Below are 18,208 nucleotides of genomic sequence, written 5' to 3' on the forward strand. Positions count from 1 at the left end.
CACACACACACAGTATTTACTCAGCTGTGTTCTGCTGAGATTTTCAGTCTTTTAGTTTGTTGATGGAAAACAAAGTGACATACTATGATAAACTGTATGAAACTGTATAAAACTGTTTAAAACTGTATAAACTGTATGAAACTATATGAAACTAAATGAAACTGTATGAAACTATATGAAACTGTATGAAACTATTTAAAACTGTATAAACTGTATGAAACTGTACGAAACTGTTTAAAACTGTATAAACTGTATGAAACTATATGAAACTAAATGAAACTGTATAAAACTGTATGAAACTGTATGAAACTATATTAAACTGTATAAAACTATATGAAACTGTGTGAAACTGTATAAAACTGTATAAAACTATATGAAACTGTATGAAACTGTTTAAAACTGGATAAACTGTATGAAACTGTACGAAACTGTTTAAAACTGTATAAAATGATATAAAACTGCATGAAACTGTATGAAACGGTATAAAACGGTATGAAACGGTATAAAACGATATAAAACGGTATGAAACTGTATGAAACTGTAGAAAACTGTAGAAAACATCATGAGTCTGCTGCTGAAGATCCGACGCTGTGGAACCGTGGAACCGTATACCAGACCGAACACAGGAACACCGGCAGCTCTAAACACCACCCTCCCTCTGGTAACCGTGTACGTTACCGGCTTCTGACCCACAACATTAATACAAATAATAATAACAATAATAACATAATTCATGAGCTCCGCTCCGCAGGCACGTACTCGCTAACTGCCTCACCTGCAGGCACTCCAAAGGTGCACTCATCTTCATCATCATCATCATCACAAGTGCACTCAGGTGCTCTCAGCCCGTCAGACAAACCACTTTATTCAGACATTAACAGTGAACGGAGTGTTTGTGCTGTTTGGGAGAAACAAGTTTCAGTGGAAGACAAGAGAATCAAAGTTTCATCAGAGTACGACATGATGATGATGAACTGATCAGCTGATCATCAGAGTTCCTGTTACATTACATTATATTTCATTTATCTGATGCTTTTATCCAAAGCGACTTACAATAAGTTCATTTCAACCATAAGGGTACAAAAACCAGAACAACAAGAATCAAGAAAATACAATTTCTTCAAGAAAGCTGTTAAAAAGAAGTTTGTTATCATGAGGTTCCATCAGTAGATCAGAGGGTTCCTGACCACAAGGCACAAGGACCAAAAACTTTCATGAGGACATATTCAGAGTTATCGATCAACACGTTAACGTGATTGCTGGTACGAGAACATTAGTGAATTGGTCCCCCAGAGTCAGACTGTCAACACCGAGTTCCACCGGAACCTTCTGAGCTTCTGTTCTGGTTCCTAGTCTTCAGGTCAGTCTGGGTTTGGTGCTTCCTGTTTGATTGTGTCTCGTTTCACTTCCTGCCCTTTGTATGATTGTTGGCCACGCCCCCTGATTACTTTCACCTGTCCCTCGTTGTCCTTCCCTCCCTGCTGTAGTCAGTCTGTGTGCTCTTCTTCTTCCCTCTTTGTCACTTTGTTTCAGTTTCCTGTCTGTTGCTGCATCTTTGAAACCCAGAGAACACAAACCACCTGAACTGTATCGCCGTGGCAACAGGCTTCTTCAACATGACGACACGACGGTCACAGCGTGCTGAAACTGGGCGAGACACAGAAACAGAACACAACAACAAAAACAAACATTTTGAGCGTCTCTTCTTTGAAGATTGCCAGAGTTCGACACAGAAAAACCTCTAAAAACAGCCCTGATTCTTCAGTGGAAATCACTGTGTGGGCTCAGGAACAGTCAGCTGTAAACGAGCGTGTTGAAGAGTTTCTTCCCAGATCTGATGTTTCTCTGCTCCAGTTTCAGGTTGGTGATGACGTCACAGATGTTCTGGTACCAGCGGCAACGTTACCGTGGTGATCAATAACTCTGAATACCTGCTGATGATGGTTGTTGGTCCTCCGTGTGCTTCTCTGTGCTGCGTTCAGGAACCCTCTGAACTATTGATGGACCCTCGTGTTGATCTGCTGTTGTTCCTGGCTTCTTCTACAAACATCACATGTGAAACATTTAACAAGCAGAATCCTTTTAAAATCTGATTTCACCTTCCAGGAGCCTCAAACAGCCAATCAGCTTCAAGCGGCAGTGTCCCTCGTTGTGCTGCGTTCAGGTGCTGGATACAGATGCTGATCCAACACAGCAGGAGTGTATAAGTCCACCATGGAAAGTAGTTCCAGGATAAATAGTTCTGTTATAAAGGCTGAAAGTGTCTGTTTTACAGACTGTCCAACACACCTGAACTCACACAAATAAAACACGTATGTTCACATTCACAGTGACTTCCTGTTTCTATCACTGTCTCTGAAGTCCTTTCACAATAAACCTCTAGAAAAACACATTCAGAAGCTGCCTGAATATCTCTCTGATTTGAACTTTCCTTCAGTCTCACAGTGATGGTTGTCTGATTACCTATGATGCACTGCAGTCAGCAGCTGCTCGCACTCAGTTCTGTTAATCAAAATCATATGAAATAAGAAGAAGATCAGGATGTCCTCATGAAGGCCTCGATGTTTTCTACGGTTAGCTGGAGTCAGTTCGTGTCCCTGTCATGACTCCACTCAGCCTCCAGAGGGCCCCCCAACCCCAATTTGGTTCCCCTACAGTTTAATAAGAAAGAAAAAAAAAACATGAAGATCAATAAACAAGAAGTTCATTAATATCATCTTCATCATCTTCATCTTCATCACCCTCCTCCTCCTCCCTTCTCCTACTCCCTCCTCCTACTCCACCTCCTCTTCCGCCTCCTCTTCCTCCTCCTCCTCCTTCCTCCCCCCACTGTGTGAAATCATCCTCAGTTTATCCCTGTTTGAGTACTTCCTCTGTGATGTCACTTCCTCTGACCTCTGACCGCCGCACTGTGATGTCACCTGATGCGATGACGTTGACTTGAACGATTTGTCCTCTCTGTGCGTCAGTTTGATGTAACAGGTGATGATGTTGCCGGTCGGCAGGCTCCGCCTCCTGCAGGGGGGGGCCGGTGTGGAGGAAGAGAGGAGGAGAGACAGGGAGGAGAGAGACAGGTGTGAGGGGGTGAGGGAGGAGGAGGAGAGGAGGAGCAGTGCCTGTGAGCCCTGCGTCGGCCCCCGCTGGAGGCTGTGTGTGGGGGGGGTGGAGGAGCACACAGGAGGAGGTGGGCATGCATACACCTCCTCCTCCTGTCTGTCCCCTTCCCGGGCCCCCCTCCATCCCTCTCCTCCTCCCCTTCCTCCCCTCCAGCCCCGGCTGGTCCAGGCCCGAGCTGAGTGCCTCCTGTGGGGGGAGGGGGGTCGCGGGCGGCGCAGGGGTAAGGTGAAGGAGCTGAGCGCCTCCTTCTGCAGGGAGGTGCAGCAGGTGGAGAGGTGGGAGGGGCTGAAGCTCTGTGGGAGGGACAGTCTGTGGGAGGAGAAGGAGGAGGGGTGAGGAGCATCTGGCTGCTCGTGGTAGATACTGAAGACGCCATCTCCTCCTTCATCACTGCCCCTCCCCCCTCCTCCTCCTCCTCCTCCCCCTCTGCTGCTGCCAGGTTGCCTTGACAATGGCCCACCTCCCCCCTCTCCTCCTCCCTCCGTCCTGCTCAGCAGGGAGGCTGGGTACGCCCTGGGTTTGGTCTCCAGGCTCTTTGATTGGACGTAGTTAACGAGGCCGTTGAGCGGATTGGCCGAGGCACGGTGGGCGGAGCCAGAGGAGGAGTTGGGTTTACGGAGGCTGTGGAGGTCGATGACGGTGGAGTAAATGTCCCGTAGGTTGATCACCTTCGTCTTCTTGTCGCGGTTCTCATGCAGGACGGCGTTCGCACAGATGAAGAGGAAGATCCCGATCCCCATGATGAGAGGGCCGAAGACCTTCAGCCTATCAGAGTACAGATACCTGAGGAGACAGGTCACAGCCTATCAGAGTACAGATACCTGAGGAGACAGGTCACAGCCACAGCATCCCGAAGGACCTCTAGAACCGTCCTGAAAGTCTAGAACTGTCCAAAGGAGCAACAAAGGCTCACAGAGAACCACTAACATCCTAATTACCACTACAATGTCCTAAGAACTTCAAGATCCACATTAGGAACAACTGCAACCTTCTAATGGACTATTAGAACCATGAGTTCCTAAAATGACCCCCAGAACCTCCTGAAGGACCAGTCCATTCTCCTAAAGCCCTTACAGAACCATCTTAACTATGAGATCCTTATAAGGGACAACCTCCTTAGTTTGGACCGTTTAAAAGGGACAAGAACCTCTGACAAGATCACTACAAACGAAGACGTGTAAGAACAGGACACTCAGGACAAAAACAAGAATCTAAAGAATCCTGAAGGACTCTTAGAACCACCTAACGAACCCCTAAGGAACTACCAGAACCTTTCTAATAACCACTTAAAGTTAACTCTATACAAGTGTTCCTAAAACGTCCACCAGAACCTCCTGAAGAACCTGCAGAACCTCCTACTCCTGTAGCCATATTAAATGTCTCAGAGAGGTTTGTTTACCTGTCCAGAAAATACTGCAGAAAGCCTCGCGGATCCTGTCGGGTCGTCTCGTTTATGGTTTCTGTTTGTTTGAAACTTTCGTCACCTCCTCCTCTGACCTCTTCGTGTCCTCCCAGGTCCTCCTCGCTGTCTCCTCCCTGCAAGCAGAGAGACTTTCAACAAAACATCTGCTTTAAAACTGCAGCATCAGACCTGCCAGACTGTACCAGGAGGACCAGGGGGTCCTGAGTTCTCAGTATGGACTCGGCCTCTGGGTTCTGGTCTGGTGCGGATGTGGTTCTAACCGGGTCGTCCGCAGGTCCAGGTCCGGGTGCGGGGGCGGGGCTGCTGGAGGACACCGAGGCCATGGCGGTGCCCTCCTGTGGCTGAGCGGTGAAAAACAGCCCGTCACGAGGCCAGTAGCCCAGAGCCGCCATGACTCCGCCCACCAGCAGAACCAGGACGCCGAGAACCGCCACAAGACCCGAGACCGAACACAGCTTCAGCTTCCCCTTCACCACCACAACCTCGCTCCTTCTGGGCACAGGAAGTGACATCATCATGTAGTGACAGGTTACATCAACTGTGTGTGTTTGTGTATGTGTGGTACCTCTTCTTGCTCTTCCTCTTGTGTGTGTGTGCCTTGCGTGGTTTGGACCTCAGTGAGTCCTGTCGCCGCGCGTTGATCCTCAGCAGGCCGCCCGTCGCAATCATCACCACCCACCAAGCAGACGGCAGCTCAGGGGTTAGATCCCGCCCACCACCACCTCACCTGTACTGAGTCATCAACTTCAATCAGAGAGAGAGAGACAGGTAGGGAGAGACAGGTAGAGCGACAGATAAAGAGAGAGACAGGTAGAGAGACAGGTAGAGAGAGAGACAGATAGAGAGACAGGTAGAGAGACAGGTAGAGAGACACGTAGATAGAGAGACAGGTAGAGAGACAGACAGGTAGAGAGACGGGTAGAGAGAGACAGGTAGAGAGACAGGTAGAGAGAGAGACAGGTAGAGAGACAGATAAAAAGAGAGACAGGTAGAGAGACACGTAGATAGAGAGACAGGTAAAGAGACAGACAGGTAGAGAGACGGGTAGAGAGAGACAGGTAGAGAGACAGTTATAGAGAGAGACAGGTAGAGAGACAGATAGAGAGAAAGACAGGTAGAGAGACAAATAGAAAGAGAGATAGGTAGAGAGAGACAGGTAGCGAGAGACGGGTAGAGAGGAAGAGTACTGTACAATACTGCAGGATGCAAACAGATTAATACTGATCAACAACAACACACACAACACAATATACACAGTATACACACACACACACACACACACACACACACACACACACACACACACACACACACACACACACACAATAGAAGGTGTTCTCACTGATGGAGCTGGGGTTGCTTCATGTTCCTTTTTAAATCGTCTCCTCTCATCGGCTCCTCTCATCGTCTCCTCTCATCGTCTCCTCTCATCGGCTCCTCTCATCGTCTCCTCTTGGCTCCTCCCTCTGATCTCTCTGCAGTGATGCTGGAAGTCACTGACTCCTCCTCCAACAGAGAGACAGACAGGCAGAGTTTTTTTTTCTTTTTGTGATTCTGCCTGATTCTTGTCTGTCTCTCTACCTGTCTGTCTGTCTCTTGTCATGTGTCTGTCTGTCTCTCTACCTCTCTATCTGTCTATCTGTTTTGTTTTGTTTTTTGTTTGATTTTGTTTTGTTTTGTTTTTGTTGTTTGTTTGTTTTGTCAGAATTTGTTGGGATGGTTTTTATGACTGATTCTTCTCAGATACCTGCAGATCCAGAGTGAACACCTGTGTGACATCACAGAGACTTGAGGAGCCAATGAATGAACAGCACACAGATGGGATCAGAAACTTTATTGATCTCATCAAACACTGACAGAAACAGCAAACAGGAAGTGAATACAAACTTCAGCTGACTGTTGGAAACATGAAAACATCGGCTGTTACCGTGGAAACCTGAGGAAACATAGAAACTGGAGTTATCAACTGAGAATGTGCAGCGGAGCGCCCCCTGCTGGTCTGAGATTACCTTTATAACACTGGGTTAGAGAGCTTCCTGTCAGGTTGTTGGTTTGAAGCTCAGCAGGACTGAAATACAAATATAGATCTATATATAAACTTTAAAATAGAACTCTATGGAGATACAGTAGATAACAATAGATACTCTGTAACACGAGAATAAAATTATAAATATAAACTCTGGAATTTAAACTGAATAATTCTAAACATTTCACTGATTGTTTCAGAGACCTGATGTCGTCGTCCCGCTGCGTATCACGTTTTCAGAACTGACCAATCACAGCTGAGGAGGCAGGGATGATGTCAGTGTCAGAAACCTGAGAGGAACAGTCATTGCCGTGGGGGTGGAGTCACAGTCTGACATCATCATCAACTTCCTGTTAGAAACTTGATTTGATGAGCTCTGACATTAAAGACAAACTGAACATTAACGTGATGACGGACTTGTTAATGTCAGCTGCATCACGTTAACAGGTCACATCTCGTTAACAGGTCACATCTCGTTAACAGGTCACGTCTCGTTAACAGGTCACATCTCGTTAACAGATCACATCTCGTTAACAGGCCACGTCTCGTTAACAGGCCACGTCTCGTTAACAGGTCACGTCTCGTTAACAGGCCACGTCTCGTTAACAGGCCACGTCTCGTTAACAGGTCACATCTCGTTAACAGGCCACGTCTCGTTAACAGGCCACGTCTCGTTAACAGGTCACATCTCGTTAACAGGCCACGTCTCGTTAACAGGCCACGTCTCGTTAACAGGTCACATCTCGTTAACAGGCCACGTCTCGTTAACAGGCCACGTCTTGTTAACAGGTCACGTCTTGTTCGTTAACAGGTCACATCTCGTTAACAGGCCACGCCTCGTTAACAGGTCACATCTCGTTAACAGGCCACGTCTGGTTAACAGGTCACATCTCGTTAACAGGCCACGTCTCGTTAACAGGTCACATCTTGTTAACAGGCCACGTCTCGTTAACAGGTCACATCTCGTTAACAGGCCACGTCTCGTTAACAGGTCACATCTTGTTAACAGGTCACATCTCGTTAACAGGTCCCCTTTTCTCACAGTTGTAAAATGAGGTGTTTGGTCTTATTATTGGACCGTTCTCACTATTTCAACATATTTCTTATGACTCTCTTCATAATTAAAAGATGTTTCAGCCGGCCTGCAGCAGCGTGTTTCCTGCCAGGCGTTTTGTTTTCAGGTGTCAATGTTGTTTACTTTTGTTTTGGCCTCAACAGCCCAGAATCCTTTGGACATTGGTCCTGGTTTTAGTGAGTCCAGTTTCAGAAGGGAGTTTTCTGCTCTCTAAGAGTCATATAAGCCCCACCCCTTCAATAGATGAGCCAGGGTGAAGCCTGAAATGGAGCTCAGGAGTATTTTTTTCCTCAAGAACATCCAAACGACAGGAAACAAGTGAAAAACAGTCCCTCCATAAAAGAGGGGGCAGGGCCGGGTGACGTGGGTTTGAGGTCTATCATCAGGTGTTCAGGATTTACTCAGTCACTGGTTGTAGGTATCAGGTTTCACTTTCCTCCACCTGTGAATGGTTCCTGTCCTCAGCGTGTGATTGGTTCCTGTCCTCAGCATGTGATTGGTTCCTGTCCTCAGCCTGTGATTGGTTCCTATCCTCAGCCTGTGATTGGTTCCTATCCTCAGCCTGTGGTTGGTTCCTGTCATCAGTCTGTGTTTGGTTCCAGTCCTCAGCATGTTTGAACATCAGGATGGAGTTGTATATCTTGAGGGCGGGTCCAAGTTTGATTGACATGATCTTGACGATGTCTCTTTGGGTTAGCAGGAGAAAGGCCCTCCCATCAATTTGCTAGACAGATAGAAGCAAGAACCAATCAGATGACAGTAATGCCAATGCAATGTCATGAAACCTACAGCAGCTGATTGGTTGTCTCACCTCGTCTCTGAACTGTTTGGCTTGTTCCTCACAGCCGGGGAGAGACTCAATGAAATCTGACACCTGCAGAGAGACAGATAGGTAAGACAGACAGACGGTAAGACGGGTACACTGAAGTCTCCATTAATAACACAGAATAATAAAAAAATATAGTAAATACTCATTATTTACAACCAACATAGCAACAACTGTCTAGCAACCAGAAGGAGAGATCGTTATTGCATATTTTTGTCTCTCTCCCACCTGTCTCTCTTTCTCACCAGTCGTACTGACCTGCTGGACGCTCCAGTGTTGGACGGTCTCTGCGTGGACTCTGGCGACCCCCGGCAGCAGTTTGCGGTGTTGCTCCCAGCAGAGGGACAGGTCCCGGCCAGGCTGCGCCGACATGGCCGAAAGGAAGACAGACTGGTGGAGGGCGGCCTGCAGACTGGAGTCTGCTGCTGGAGAGACAGACACACCTTAACAACCACACCTTAACCACACGGCAACACCTGAACAACCACACGGCAACACCTTAACAACCATACGGGAACACCTTAACAACCACACGGCAACACCTTAACAACCACACGGGAACACCTTAACAAACACACAGCAACACCTTAACAACCACATGGGAACACCTTAACAAACACACAGCAACACCTTAACAACCACACGGGAACACTGTAACAACCACACTGCAACAATTGAACAACCACACTGCAACAATTGAACAACCACACTGCAACAATTGAACAACCACACGGCAACACCTGAACAACCACACGGCAACACCTGAACAACCACACAGAAACACCTGAACAACCACACGGCAACACCTGAACAACCACACGGAAACACCTGAACAACCATACGGGAACACCTGAACAACCATATGGGAACACCTTAACAACCACACTGCAACAATTGAACAACCACACTGCAACAATTGAACAACCACACGGCAACAGCTGAACAACCACACAGAAACACCTGAACAACCACACGACAACACCTGAACAACCACACGGAAACACCTGAACAACCATATGGGAACACCTGAACAACCATACGGGAACACCTTAACAACCATATGGGAACACCTTAACAACCACACAGCAACACCTTAACAACCACACGGCAACAGCTGAACAACCACACAGAAACACCTGAACAACCACACGACAACAGCTGAACAACCACACGGAAACACCTGAACAACCACACGGAAACACCTGAACAACCATATGGGAACACCTGAACAACCATATGGGAACACCTTAACAACCATATGGGAACACCTTAACAACCACACAGCAACACCTTAACAACCACACGGCAACAACTGAACAACCACACGGCAACAACTGAACAACCACACGGAAACACCTGAACAAACACACGGAAACACCTTAACAACCACACGGCAACACCTGAACAACCACACGGCAACAACTGAACAACCACACAGAAACACCTGAACAACCACACGGCAACAATTGAACAACCACACGGCGACACGTAACAATCTGTCAGTTGGACCAGGACCAACAGAAACCCTGCAAAACCCTGAACCACTCACTAGAATATGTGAACCAGTCAGTGTACTGACCTGTCTTACCACACTGAACAGTGAGACAGGCCCTGTGACCCTGTTCAATCAGCTGATCAGTGAGAGTGTGCAGGAGGAGAGAGCACACAGCACAACCAACACTGCAGTTACCATGGCGATCTGTTTCCATGGAGACAGCCACTTCTTTTGCCTGCTGTTTCCATGGAAACACAGTGAGGAGAGCACGGGGTGGTGAGTGTTTCCATAGTGTGGACGAGCATTTATAAAACTGACCATTTAAAGTGTCACATTACATAATTCATCATGATCTGTCTGTCTGTCTGTCTGTCTGTTAATCTGTCTGTTTGTCAGTCTGCCTGTCTGTTAATCTGTCCATCTGTCTGCCTGCCTGAACTGCCTGCCTACCTGCCTGTCTGTCTGTCTGTCAACCACATGATGCTAAAGTGCAAGTGAATACAACCATCCGCCATCTTGTTTTTCTGTCTGTTGCCAAGGCAACACATCATGAGAGTGGGATTGAGAACAGAACCGGTTCTACCTGGTCCGAGGGCTCCGAGGTGAAGCTCCTCCTCTTCATGTTTCACACAGAGGAATTTGGTTGGCTGGAGCAGTCTGGGGGGCAGAGCCAAAGAGAAGAAGGAAGAAGATCTTCAGAATATTCTCTCTAAACTTATTTTACTGATGTTGTGAGGACATACATGTAAGTTATCAGAAGACACCACTCTGTGTATGTGTGTGTTATATCATTTACTTTTATATAACATCCACAGATAATCTACTCACACAAACACTCACACACTGCACAAGATCTTGAACTTTATTCTGAAAATCATCAGAAAGACAGGAAGTGAGAGAGAGAGCCAGGCAGTAAGAGAGAGAGAGACAGGCAGTAAGAGAAAGAGACAGTCAGTGAGAGAGACAGGCAATAAGAGAGAGAGACACAGGCAGTAAGAGAGAGAGAGGCAGGCAGTGAGAGAGAAAGACAGACAGCAAGAGAGAGACAGGCAGTAAGAGAGAGAGACAGGCAGTAACAGACCTGTCTATCTGTCTCACATACCCGTCTGTCAGTCTTCTTCTCTTTCCCAGAGGCAGCAGCGTCTCGTCTCGGGGCTCCATTTTCACCTGAACTTCTCTCCTGTTCCACAGACAGGAAGAGGAGAGACAGACAAGTCATGATGAATTGTCCCCCTGCTGTCTGCTGCTGTCAACAACACTCCTTCTGTCTTTACTTCCTGTTTATGTTTGTCTACATTGATTAGCGTTCCTTTGTCTCTGGTTCACAAAATATTTTCTACATCAGTGAGTTTACCTGTCTAACTGGTTGCCATGGTGATGCATGGTGACAGGTACGAGGGTGACGAGTCTCTCTCCTCCCAGCCTATCAGGAAGCACCACCTCCTTACGCATGTTGATGTCTGAGTATGGACATCCGAAGGCACTGGACGAGAGACGGGGACAGATAGTCAAACACAGAGACTGACAGAAGACACGAGTCAGCAGACAAAACATGAGTCGGCAAAATAAAACGAGTCGGCAGGAAAAACATGAGTCGGAAAAAAACGAGTCGGCAAACATACATGACAGCAAATGGATATACAAGTCAGGAAACAGAAAGATGAATCAGCAAAAAGAAACATGACACAGCAAAGAGAAAACAAGTTGGCTTAAACCAACATGATTCAGCAGAAACCTGAGGAGAGTGAGACAGGTACCAGAGGAGAGTGAGACAGGTACCTGAGGAGAGTGAGACAGGTACCTGAGGAGAGTGAGACAGGTACCTGAGAAGAGGGAGACGGGTACCTATAGAGAGTGAGACAGGTACCTGTGGTGTCCGGTGTATTTGGCTCCTTTGATGTGTCCGACTCCTCTGCAGCCTGCAGTGGGACAAACTCCCTGAGAGGGGGACGACAGGGGGGACAAACCTGTCTCACACACAGACACACAAGACATAAGACACACGACAGTGAATCTGTCTGACCTGTCTGTCTGTCTGACCTGTCTGTCTCTCCCTCTGACCTGTCTGTCTGACCTGTCTGTCTGACCTGGGGGGGGTTCCACTGGGTGTCCTGAGCGTTGACACCAGCCGACAGGATGTAGGTCACAGAGGTCGCTGTCACACCAGACATCAAACTGGGTCGACCAGCCGTCAAAATGAACCTGTAGGTACACACCAGGTTACATCATCACACAGGTAGACAGACAGGTACACACAGCACACAGGTAGACAGACAGGTACACACAGCACACAGGTAGACAGTACCTTCACCCTGTAGTCTTCTGTATCAGTTACTGTGGCGACGCGGATCAACATGGGATTCCTCCTGTCAACCACCTCCAGCCTGTGGTTCACCTGGAAACCATGTGGAGCTCTCTGATTGGACACAGAGACAGCTGTCAGTCATCACAGGCAGCTCTCTGATTGGACCTGATTTCTGTCAGTAACCCCCCCCCCCCCTCCACCCCCCTTTCCCTCTACCCCCCTCCTCACCGGGGTGAAGGTTGAACTGGGAGCAGCAGTAGAACCAGTTTCCTGCAGATATTCCTCCCAAATAAAACTCTCGGGGTTCGGATGGCCTGAAAAACAAACATCCGGCTTTTCCTAATAAAAGTACTCGGAGTACTACACTGTAAGGCTGCATGTACAAGTACCGTGTGTACAAGTACTGTGTGTACTGTGTGTATAAGTACTGTGTGTATGAGGTGTATGAGTACTGTCTGTCTAAGTACTGTATGTATGAGTACTTGTGTGTAGAACTTGTGTGTGTAAGTACTGTGTGTATAAGAACTGTGTGTATAAGTACTGTGTGTACGAGTACTGTGTGTATGCGTACTGTGTATAAGTACTGTGTCTATGAGTACTGTGTGTAGAAATATTGTGTGTATGCGTACTGTGTGTACGAGTACTGTGTGTACGAGTGCTGTGTGTATAAGTACTGTATGTATGAGTACTGTATGTTTGAGTACTGTGTGTATGCATACTGTGTGTAAAAGTACTGCGTACCCTGAGGAGCGGTCAGAGGCCGTCCCTGCTCTTCACACCAGCCGACAGGATGGATGTACGGACTGCTGCTGTCACACCTGTTCGATCAATACAACCATCAATACAGTTTCAAAGTATAAATATCTGACGAGTGAATCAATGAGTCTCAAAGAAGCATCTGCAGCTCCACCTGCTGGTCAACACCACAACTACAAGTACTGCAGTACTGATACTACTGATACCACTGATACCACTGATACTACTGATACTGATACTACTAATACTACTGATACAGATACTACTGATACCACTGATACTGATATGACTGATACTGATACGACTGATACTACTGATATGACTGATACTACTGATACTGATACGACTGATACGACTGATACGACTGATACGACCGATACGACCGATACCACTGATACGACTGATACCAGTGATATGACTGATACCACTGATACAACTGATGCTGTTGATTCTTGTTGTTCTGGTTTTGTACCCTCATGGTTGAAATGCACTCATTGTAAGTCGCTTTTGATAAAAGCGTCAGCTCAATGAAATGTAATAATAATACTGATACTACGGATACAACTGATACTACTGATACTGATACTACTGATACAACTGATACTACTGATACTGATACGACTGATACTACTGACACTACTGATAATACTGATACTACTGATACCACTGATACGACTGATATTACTGATACTACTGATACTGATACGACTGATACTACTGACACTACTGATACTACTGATACTACTGATACTGATACTACTGATACAACTGATACTACTGATACAACTGATACTACTGATACTGATACGACTGATACTACTGACACTACTGATAATACTGATACTACTGATACCACTGATACGACTGATATTACTGATACTACTGATACTGATACGACTGATACTACTGACACTACTGATACTACTGATACTACTGATACCACTGATACGACTGATACGACTGATACGACTGATACTGATACGACTGATACTGATACTACTGATACTACCACTGAAGGTACTATTGATACTATCAGTAGTACTGACTGTCTTGTCACCTGTCTGTTCGTCTGCCTGCCTGTCTGTCTCACCAGTAGTCGTACGTGTCGTCCCAGTTGTCGAAGTGAACCAGGAAGTGGTCATCAATGACATCAGCAACAGAAGCGACGCAGACAAGTCCAGGGTTCTTCCTGTCGACCGCCTCCAACTTCATCCTCACCCTGAACCCACAGTCCTGAGAGACAGACAGGCAGAGAGACAGACAGGTGAACAGACTGACAGGTGTATAGTGACTGCAGTGCGACAGGTGGACATACAGACAGGTGTATACTGACTCCAGTGCGACAGCTGAAGAGGCTCGGCGAAGCAGCGTGAGAGCCTGTGGACTGAAGGTAGCGCTGCCAATCAAACTCTGTCTCACTGTAACCTGTGGGCGAGAGGCAGACATGTAAATGAGGTCATCGGTGTCAGGGGGGTTACCTGTGAGGGGGCGGGGCCGGCTGTGCTTACCTTTTGGTGGGTGAAGCTTGTGGTTGTGCTCTTTACACCAGCCTGCCTGTCTGATGTCTGCTGAATCAGCGTTTACCCAGAAGTCATAGCATTCCGAGAACCCGTCGATATGGAGACGCAGCCGAAAGCCAATCACCTGGCAGAAGGACAGGAGACTCACCTGACTGACCTCACCTGTGTGTGTGTATGTGTGTGTATGTGTCTGTCAGAGCGTTACCTCGGCAACAGTCAGCACACAGAACATGGAGGGATGCAGCGGGTCAATTCCCTCCAACTTCAACCCAACTTTAAAACCAGTTCTCCTACTGGGAAAGGACTGGGACTGAGAGACAGACAGATAAATAGACATGTCAGAGAGACAGACAGGTAGAGAGACAGACAGGTCAGAGAGTAAGCCAAGTAGAGAGACAGACAGGTCAGAGAGACAGACAGGTAGACAGACAGGTCAGAGAGACAGCCAGGTAGAGAGACAGACAGGTTAGAGAGAGACAGACAGGTTAGAGAAAGACAGACAGGTCAGAGAGACAGACAGGTAGAGAGACAGACAGGTAGAGAGACAGACAGGTTAGAGAGAGACAGACAGGTCGGAAAGAGGTTACATGTTCTGTGTTTTAATAATAATAATCTGTAGCACATGATGTTGTTCAGAAGTCTTTCTGAGCCTGTGTGTGTGTGTGTTACCTGTGTGTGTTACGTGTGTGTGTGTGTGTGTGTGTGTGTGTGTGTGTGTGTGTGTGTGTGTGTGTTACCTGTGTGTGTTACGTGTGTGTCTGTGTGTGTTACCTGTGTGTGTTACGTGTGTGTGTGTGTGTGTGTGTGTGTGTGTGTGTGTGTGTGTGTGTGTGTGTGTGTGTGTGTGTGTGTGTGTGTGTGTGTGTGTGTGTTACCTGTGTGTGTGCGTGTGTGTGTGTGTGTGTGTGTGTGTGTGTGTGTGTGTGTGTGTGTGTGTGTGTGTGTGTGTGTGTTACCTGTGTGTGTGTGTGTGTGTGTGTGTGTTACCTGTGTGTGTTACGTGTGTGTGTGTGTGTGTGTGTTACCTGTGTGTGTGTGTGTGTGTGTGTGTGTGTGTGTGTGTGTGTGTGTGTGTGTTACGTGTGTGTGTGTGTGTGTGTGTGTGTGTGTGTGTGTGTGTGTGTGTGTGTGTGTGTGTTACCTGTGTGTGTTACGTGTGTGTGTGTGTGTGTGTGTGTGTTGTGTGTGTGTGTGTGTGTGTGTGTGTGTGTGTGTGTGTGTGTGTGTGTGTGTGTGTTACGTGTGTGTGTGTGTGTGTGTGTGTGTGTGTGTGTGTGTGTGTGTGTGTGTGTGTGTGTGTGTGTGTGTGTGTGTGTGTGTGTTACCTGTGTGTGTTACCTGTGTGTGTGTGTGTGTGTGTGTGTGTGTGTGTGTGTGTGTGTGTGTGTGTGTGTGTGTGTGTGTGTGTGTGTGTGTGTGTGTGTGTGTGTGTGTGTGTGTGTGTGTGTGTGTGTGTGTGTGTGTGTGTGTGTGTGTGTGTGTGTGTGTGTGTGTGTGTGTGTGTGTGTGTGTGTGTGTGTGTGTTACCTGTGTGAAGAGAGTGGGCGGAGCTGCCTCGGCCTTGGTGTCCGTCAGGTATTGCTGCCAGGACCACGAGCGTCTCTTCACACTCACTGAGGATAAACACACATCGGTCAGTGACATCACCACCGTCATTGCTTGGAGCCAATCACAGTGAAGCATGATGACAGGTTCAGCTTTGTCAGCCAATCAGAGGGCAGAGTTTAGTCAGGTGGACGAGCAGGTATTTGTGTGTTACCTTGAGTGCTGCTGACTTTGTTCTTCATCTCCTCCTCTTCCTCTTTGGTTCTTCTCTGTTCAGACAGGAAGCAGAGAAAGACAGTGATCAATATAACAGTTCAAAGGCAACAGCTCCACTTCCTGTTTGTCCCTTTCACAGTAAAATGAAGCTTAGCTCAGCCCCTGATTGATCAAAGAGTCCGTTAAAGAGACATGAAGCATGTTTCCTGTTTCAGGCTTCTGGATCTGACCTCTGACCACGTGATCAATAACAACATGATGACCTCTGACCTCATGATCAATAAGTGGGTGCTGATCAAAGAGTTTCTGATTGGTTACAGAAACCTTCATCATCATCTTCATCAGACACGATCAGCGTCATCAATAAGGTCCTCTGAAGAGCACGTCACATCACCGCCACCTGTCACCAGTTACCATGGAAACCACGTGTCTAAACATCAGTTCTCGGCTCTTATTGTGAAGGTGAAGCGGAAGTCGCCCTTCTGTCTGCGCTGACAGCTTCAATCAGGAAACAAACGGAGGAACCAGGCGGTGATCTGCGGCTCTCCCCACCGGCCGCGGAGCTCCGAGAGCGGCCACAGCTGCATGAGCGAGCCGCCGAGAGGAGCAACGGGGCGGGGCGCACGGAACAGCGCCGAACCGGGACCAGAACCGGAGTTTAGAACCGAAACTTACCGACAGAGATGATCCGCCTCACTCTGCTGACACACGGAACAACACGGAAACACGGAGACACGGAGTGTACTGCGCATGCTCCTGCAGGAGAGCGCGATAGAGGCGGGCGGGCGGGGGGGGGGGGGGTGCGCAATATTCATAGACTGAAATAAAAAATTGTGAAATAAAAATGTAAAAACCAACAGACTCTACGGAGATTATTGATCTGTGATCACATGATTGTTCAAATGATCAATAAACATTTATTATTCAACACATAAAGTTGGTTTAAGGCTGATAATCAATGAGATTCATCAATAAATCTGATTAATTCATCTATTGATTGATGGTTTGTTTACGTATCCATCAAGTCTGAATCTTCCACATCGTTTCCACGTTCATGTTGATGACAGAACGTTCTCAGTAGAACATGGAACCTGGTTCCTCCTGGTTCCTCCTGGACCAGTTCTGTCCAACAGAACTGGACAAGTTTCCTGATCTGTCGTTCTCCTACCAGAGGGGAGAACACATCTGTTTGGAGAACATCTGTACCGACGTGTGACAGCGCCCCCCTTTGGTCACAGTGATGACATCATCGTCGATGTTTGTCCCCTCAGACCCTTCGTCACACAGCAAAAGTCCTACCCTAACCCTAAAGGAAACAGGAAGTGTTGTTGTTGTTTGTTGTTAATAATATTTTGTGTTTGTAAATAAATAAAGTTGTCATCCTCGTCCTCCCAGTCTGAGCTGGAGTCCAGCTGCTGGCCTGAACTGGGAGCTGCAGACCCACCTCTCTCTCTCTGGCCCCTCCCCTGTCTCTCGGTGGCCCCGCCCCCTCCTCTCTTGTCTCCTCAGAGCGGAGCAGCAGTCGGACAGAGTGGAGGTAAGTTCTCTCCTCCATCAAGACTTCTTGATGATTTGAAACATCATCCTGCAGATCAGCTGCTGGTTTCAGGATCTGGATCTGGATCTGGACCCGGTTCTGATCCAACCACATGCTTTGAGTTATCAGATCCAGATTCAGATTGGAGTCACTGACTCACATTCAAAGGAAGCTGATTCAGAACTGATGTTTGTTGTTGTTATCAATGTTTTTGTTGTTGTTTGTCAATGTGGTTTGTTATTGTTTGTTATTGTTTGTTGTCATTGTTGTTTGTTGTCATTGTTGGGTCTCTTTCACCACATGATTCAAACTAAACTCCTTCTAAGATCAAAGAAAATTTTGTGAAATTCAAATTGAGCCGTAATGT

At 47.2% G+C, this 18,208-nt stretch overlaps 2 protein-coding genes across 7 annotated transcripts; both read right to left on the minus strand.

The window, feature by feature from the left end:
• Positions 1-844: 844 nt before the first annotated feature.
• LOC138633768 (transmembrane protein 200C-like) lies at positions 845-6,230 on the minus strand. Of its 6 annotated transcripts, none has more exons than XM_069720211.1 (6): positions 5,883-6,230; positions 5,106-5,267; positions 4,801-5,029; positions 4,517-4,653; positions 2,911-3,900; positions 845-2,871 (listed from the first exon to the last, which is right to left on the minus strand). In XM_069720211.1, the coding sequence occupies exons 2-6, from the start codon at positions 5,207-5,209 to the stop codon at positions 2,775-2,777; spliced, it is 1,557 nt and encodes a 518-aa protein (XP_069576312.1). In that variant the 5' UTR covers positions 5,210-5,267; positions 5,883-6,230; the 3' UTR covers positions 845-2,774. The 6 variants fall into 6 exon arrangements, with proteins under 6 accessions (XP_069576312.1, XP_069576310.1, XP_069576311.1 ...); XM_069720209.1 differs by having other exon boundaries at positions 4,801-5,032; positions 5,883-6,228; XM_069720210.1 differs by having other exon boundaries at positions 845-2,856; positions 2,896-3,900; positions 4,801-5,032; positions 5,883-6,227.
• Positions 6,231-6,365: 135 nt separating this feature from the next.
• Positions 6,366-16,381, minus strand: LOC138633774 (lethal(3)malignant brain tumor-like protein 4; the record flags this gene model as incomplete). The annotated part of the gene is made up of 17 exons (XM_069720219.1): positions 6,366-8,365; positions 8,453-8,515; positions 8,726-8,892; positions 10,546-10,619; positions 11,065-11,142; positions 11,317-11,445; positions 11,830-11,929; positions 12,050-12,164; positions 12,268-12,378; positions 12,496-12,581; positions 13,009-13,085; positions 14,114-14,256; positions 14,357-14,448; positions 14,532-14,667; positions 14,749-14,853; positions 16,071-16,156; positions 16,303-16,381. Coding segments are annotated over 17 exons (1,944 nt in total), but the record flags the coding sequence as incomplete, so codon positions are not given.
• Between the last annotated feature and the right edge of the window lie 1,827 nt (positions 16,382-18,208).

The sequence above is a fragment of the Brachyistius frenatus genome, unplaced genomic scaffold (assembly GCF_029030835.1).
Source record: "Brachyistius frenatus isolate BFR_SWC_R1_liver_20210118 unplaced genomic scaffold, ASM2903083v1 Contig_236, whole genome shotgun sequence".
NCBI classification, from domain to species: Eukaryota; Metazoa; Chordata; class Actinopteri; family Embiotocidae; genus Brachyistius; species Brachyistius frenatus.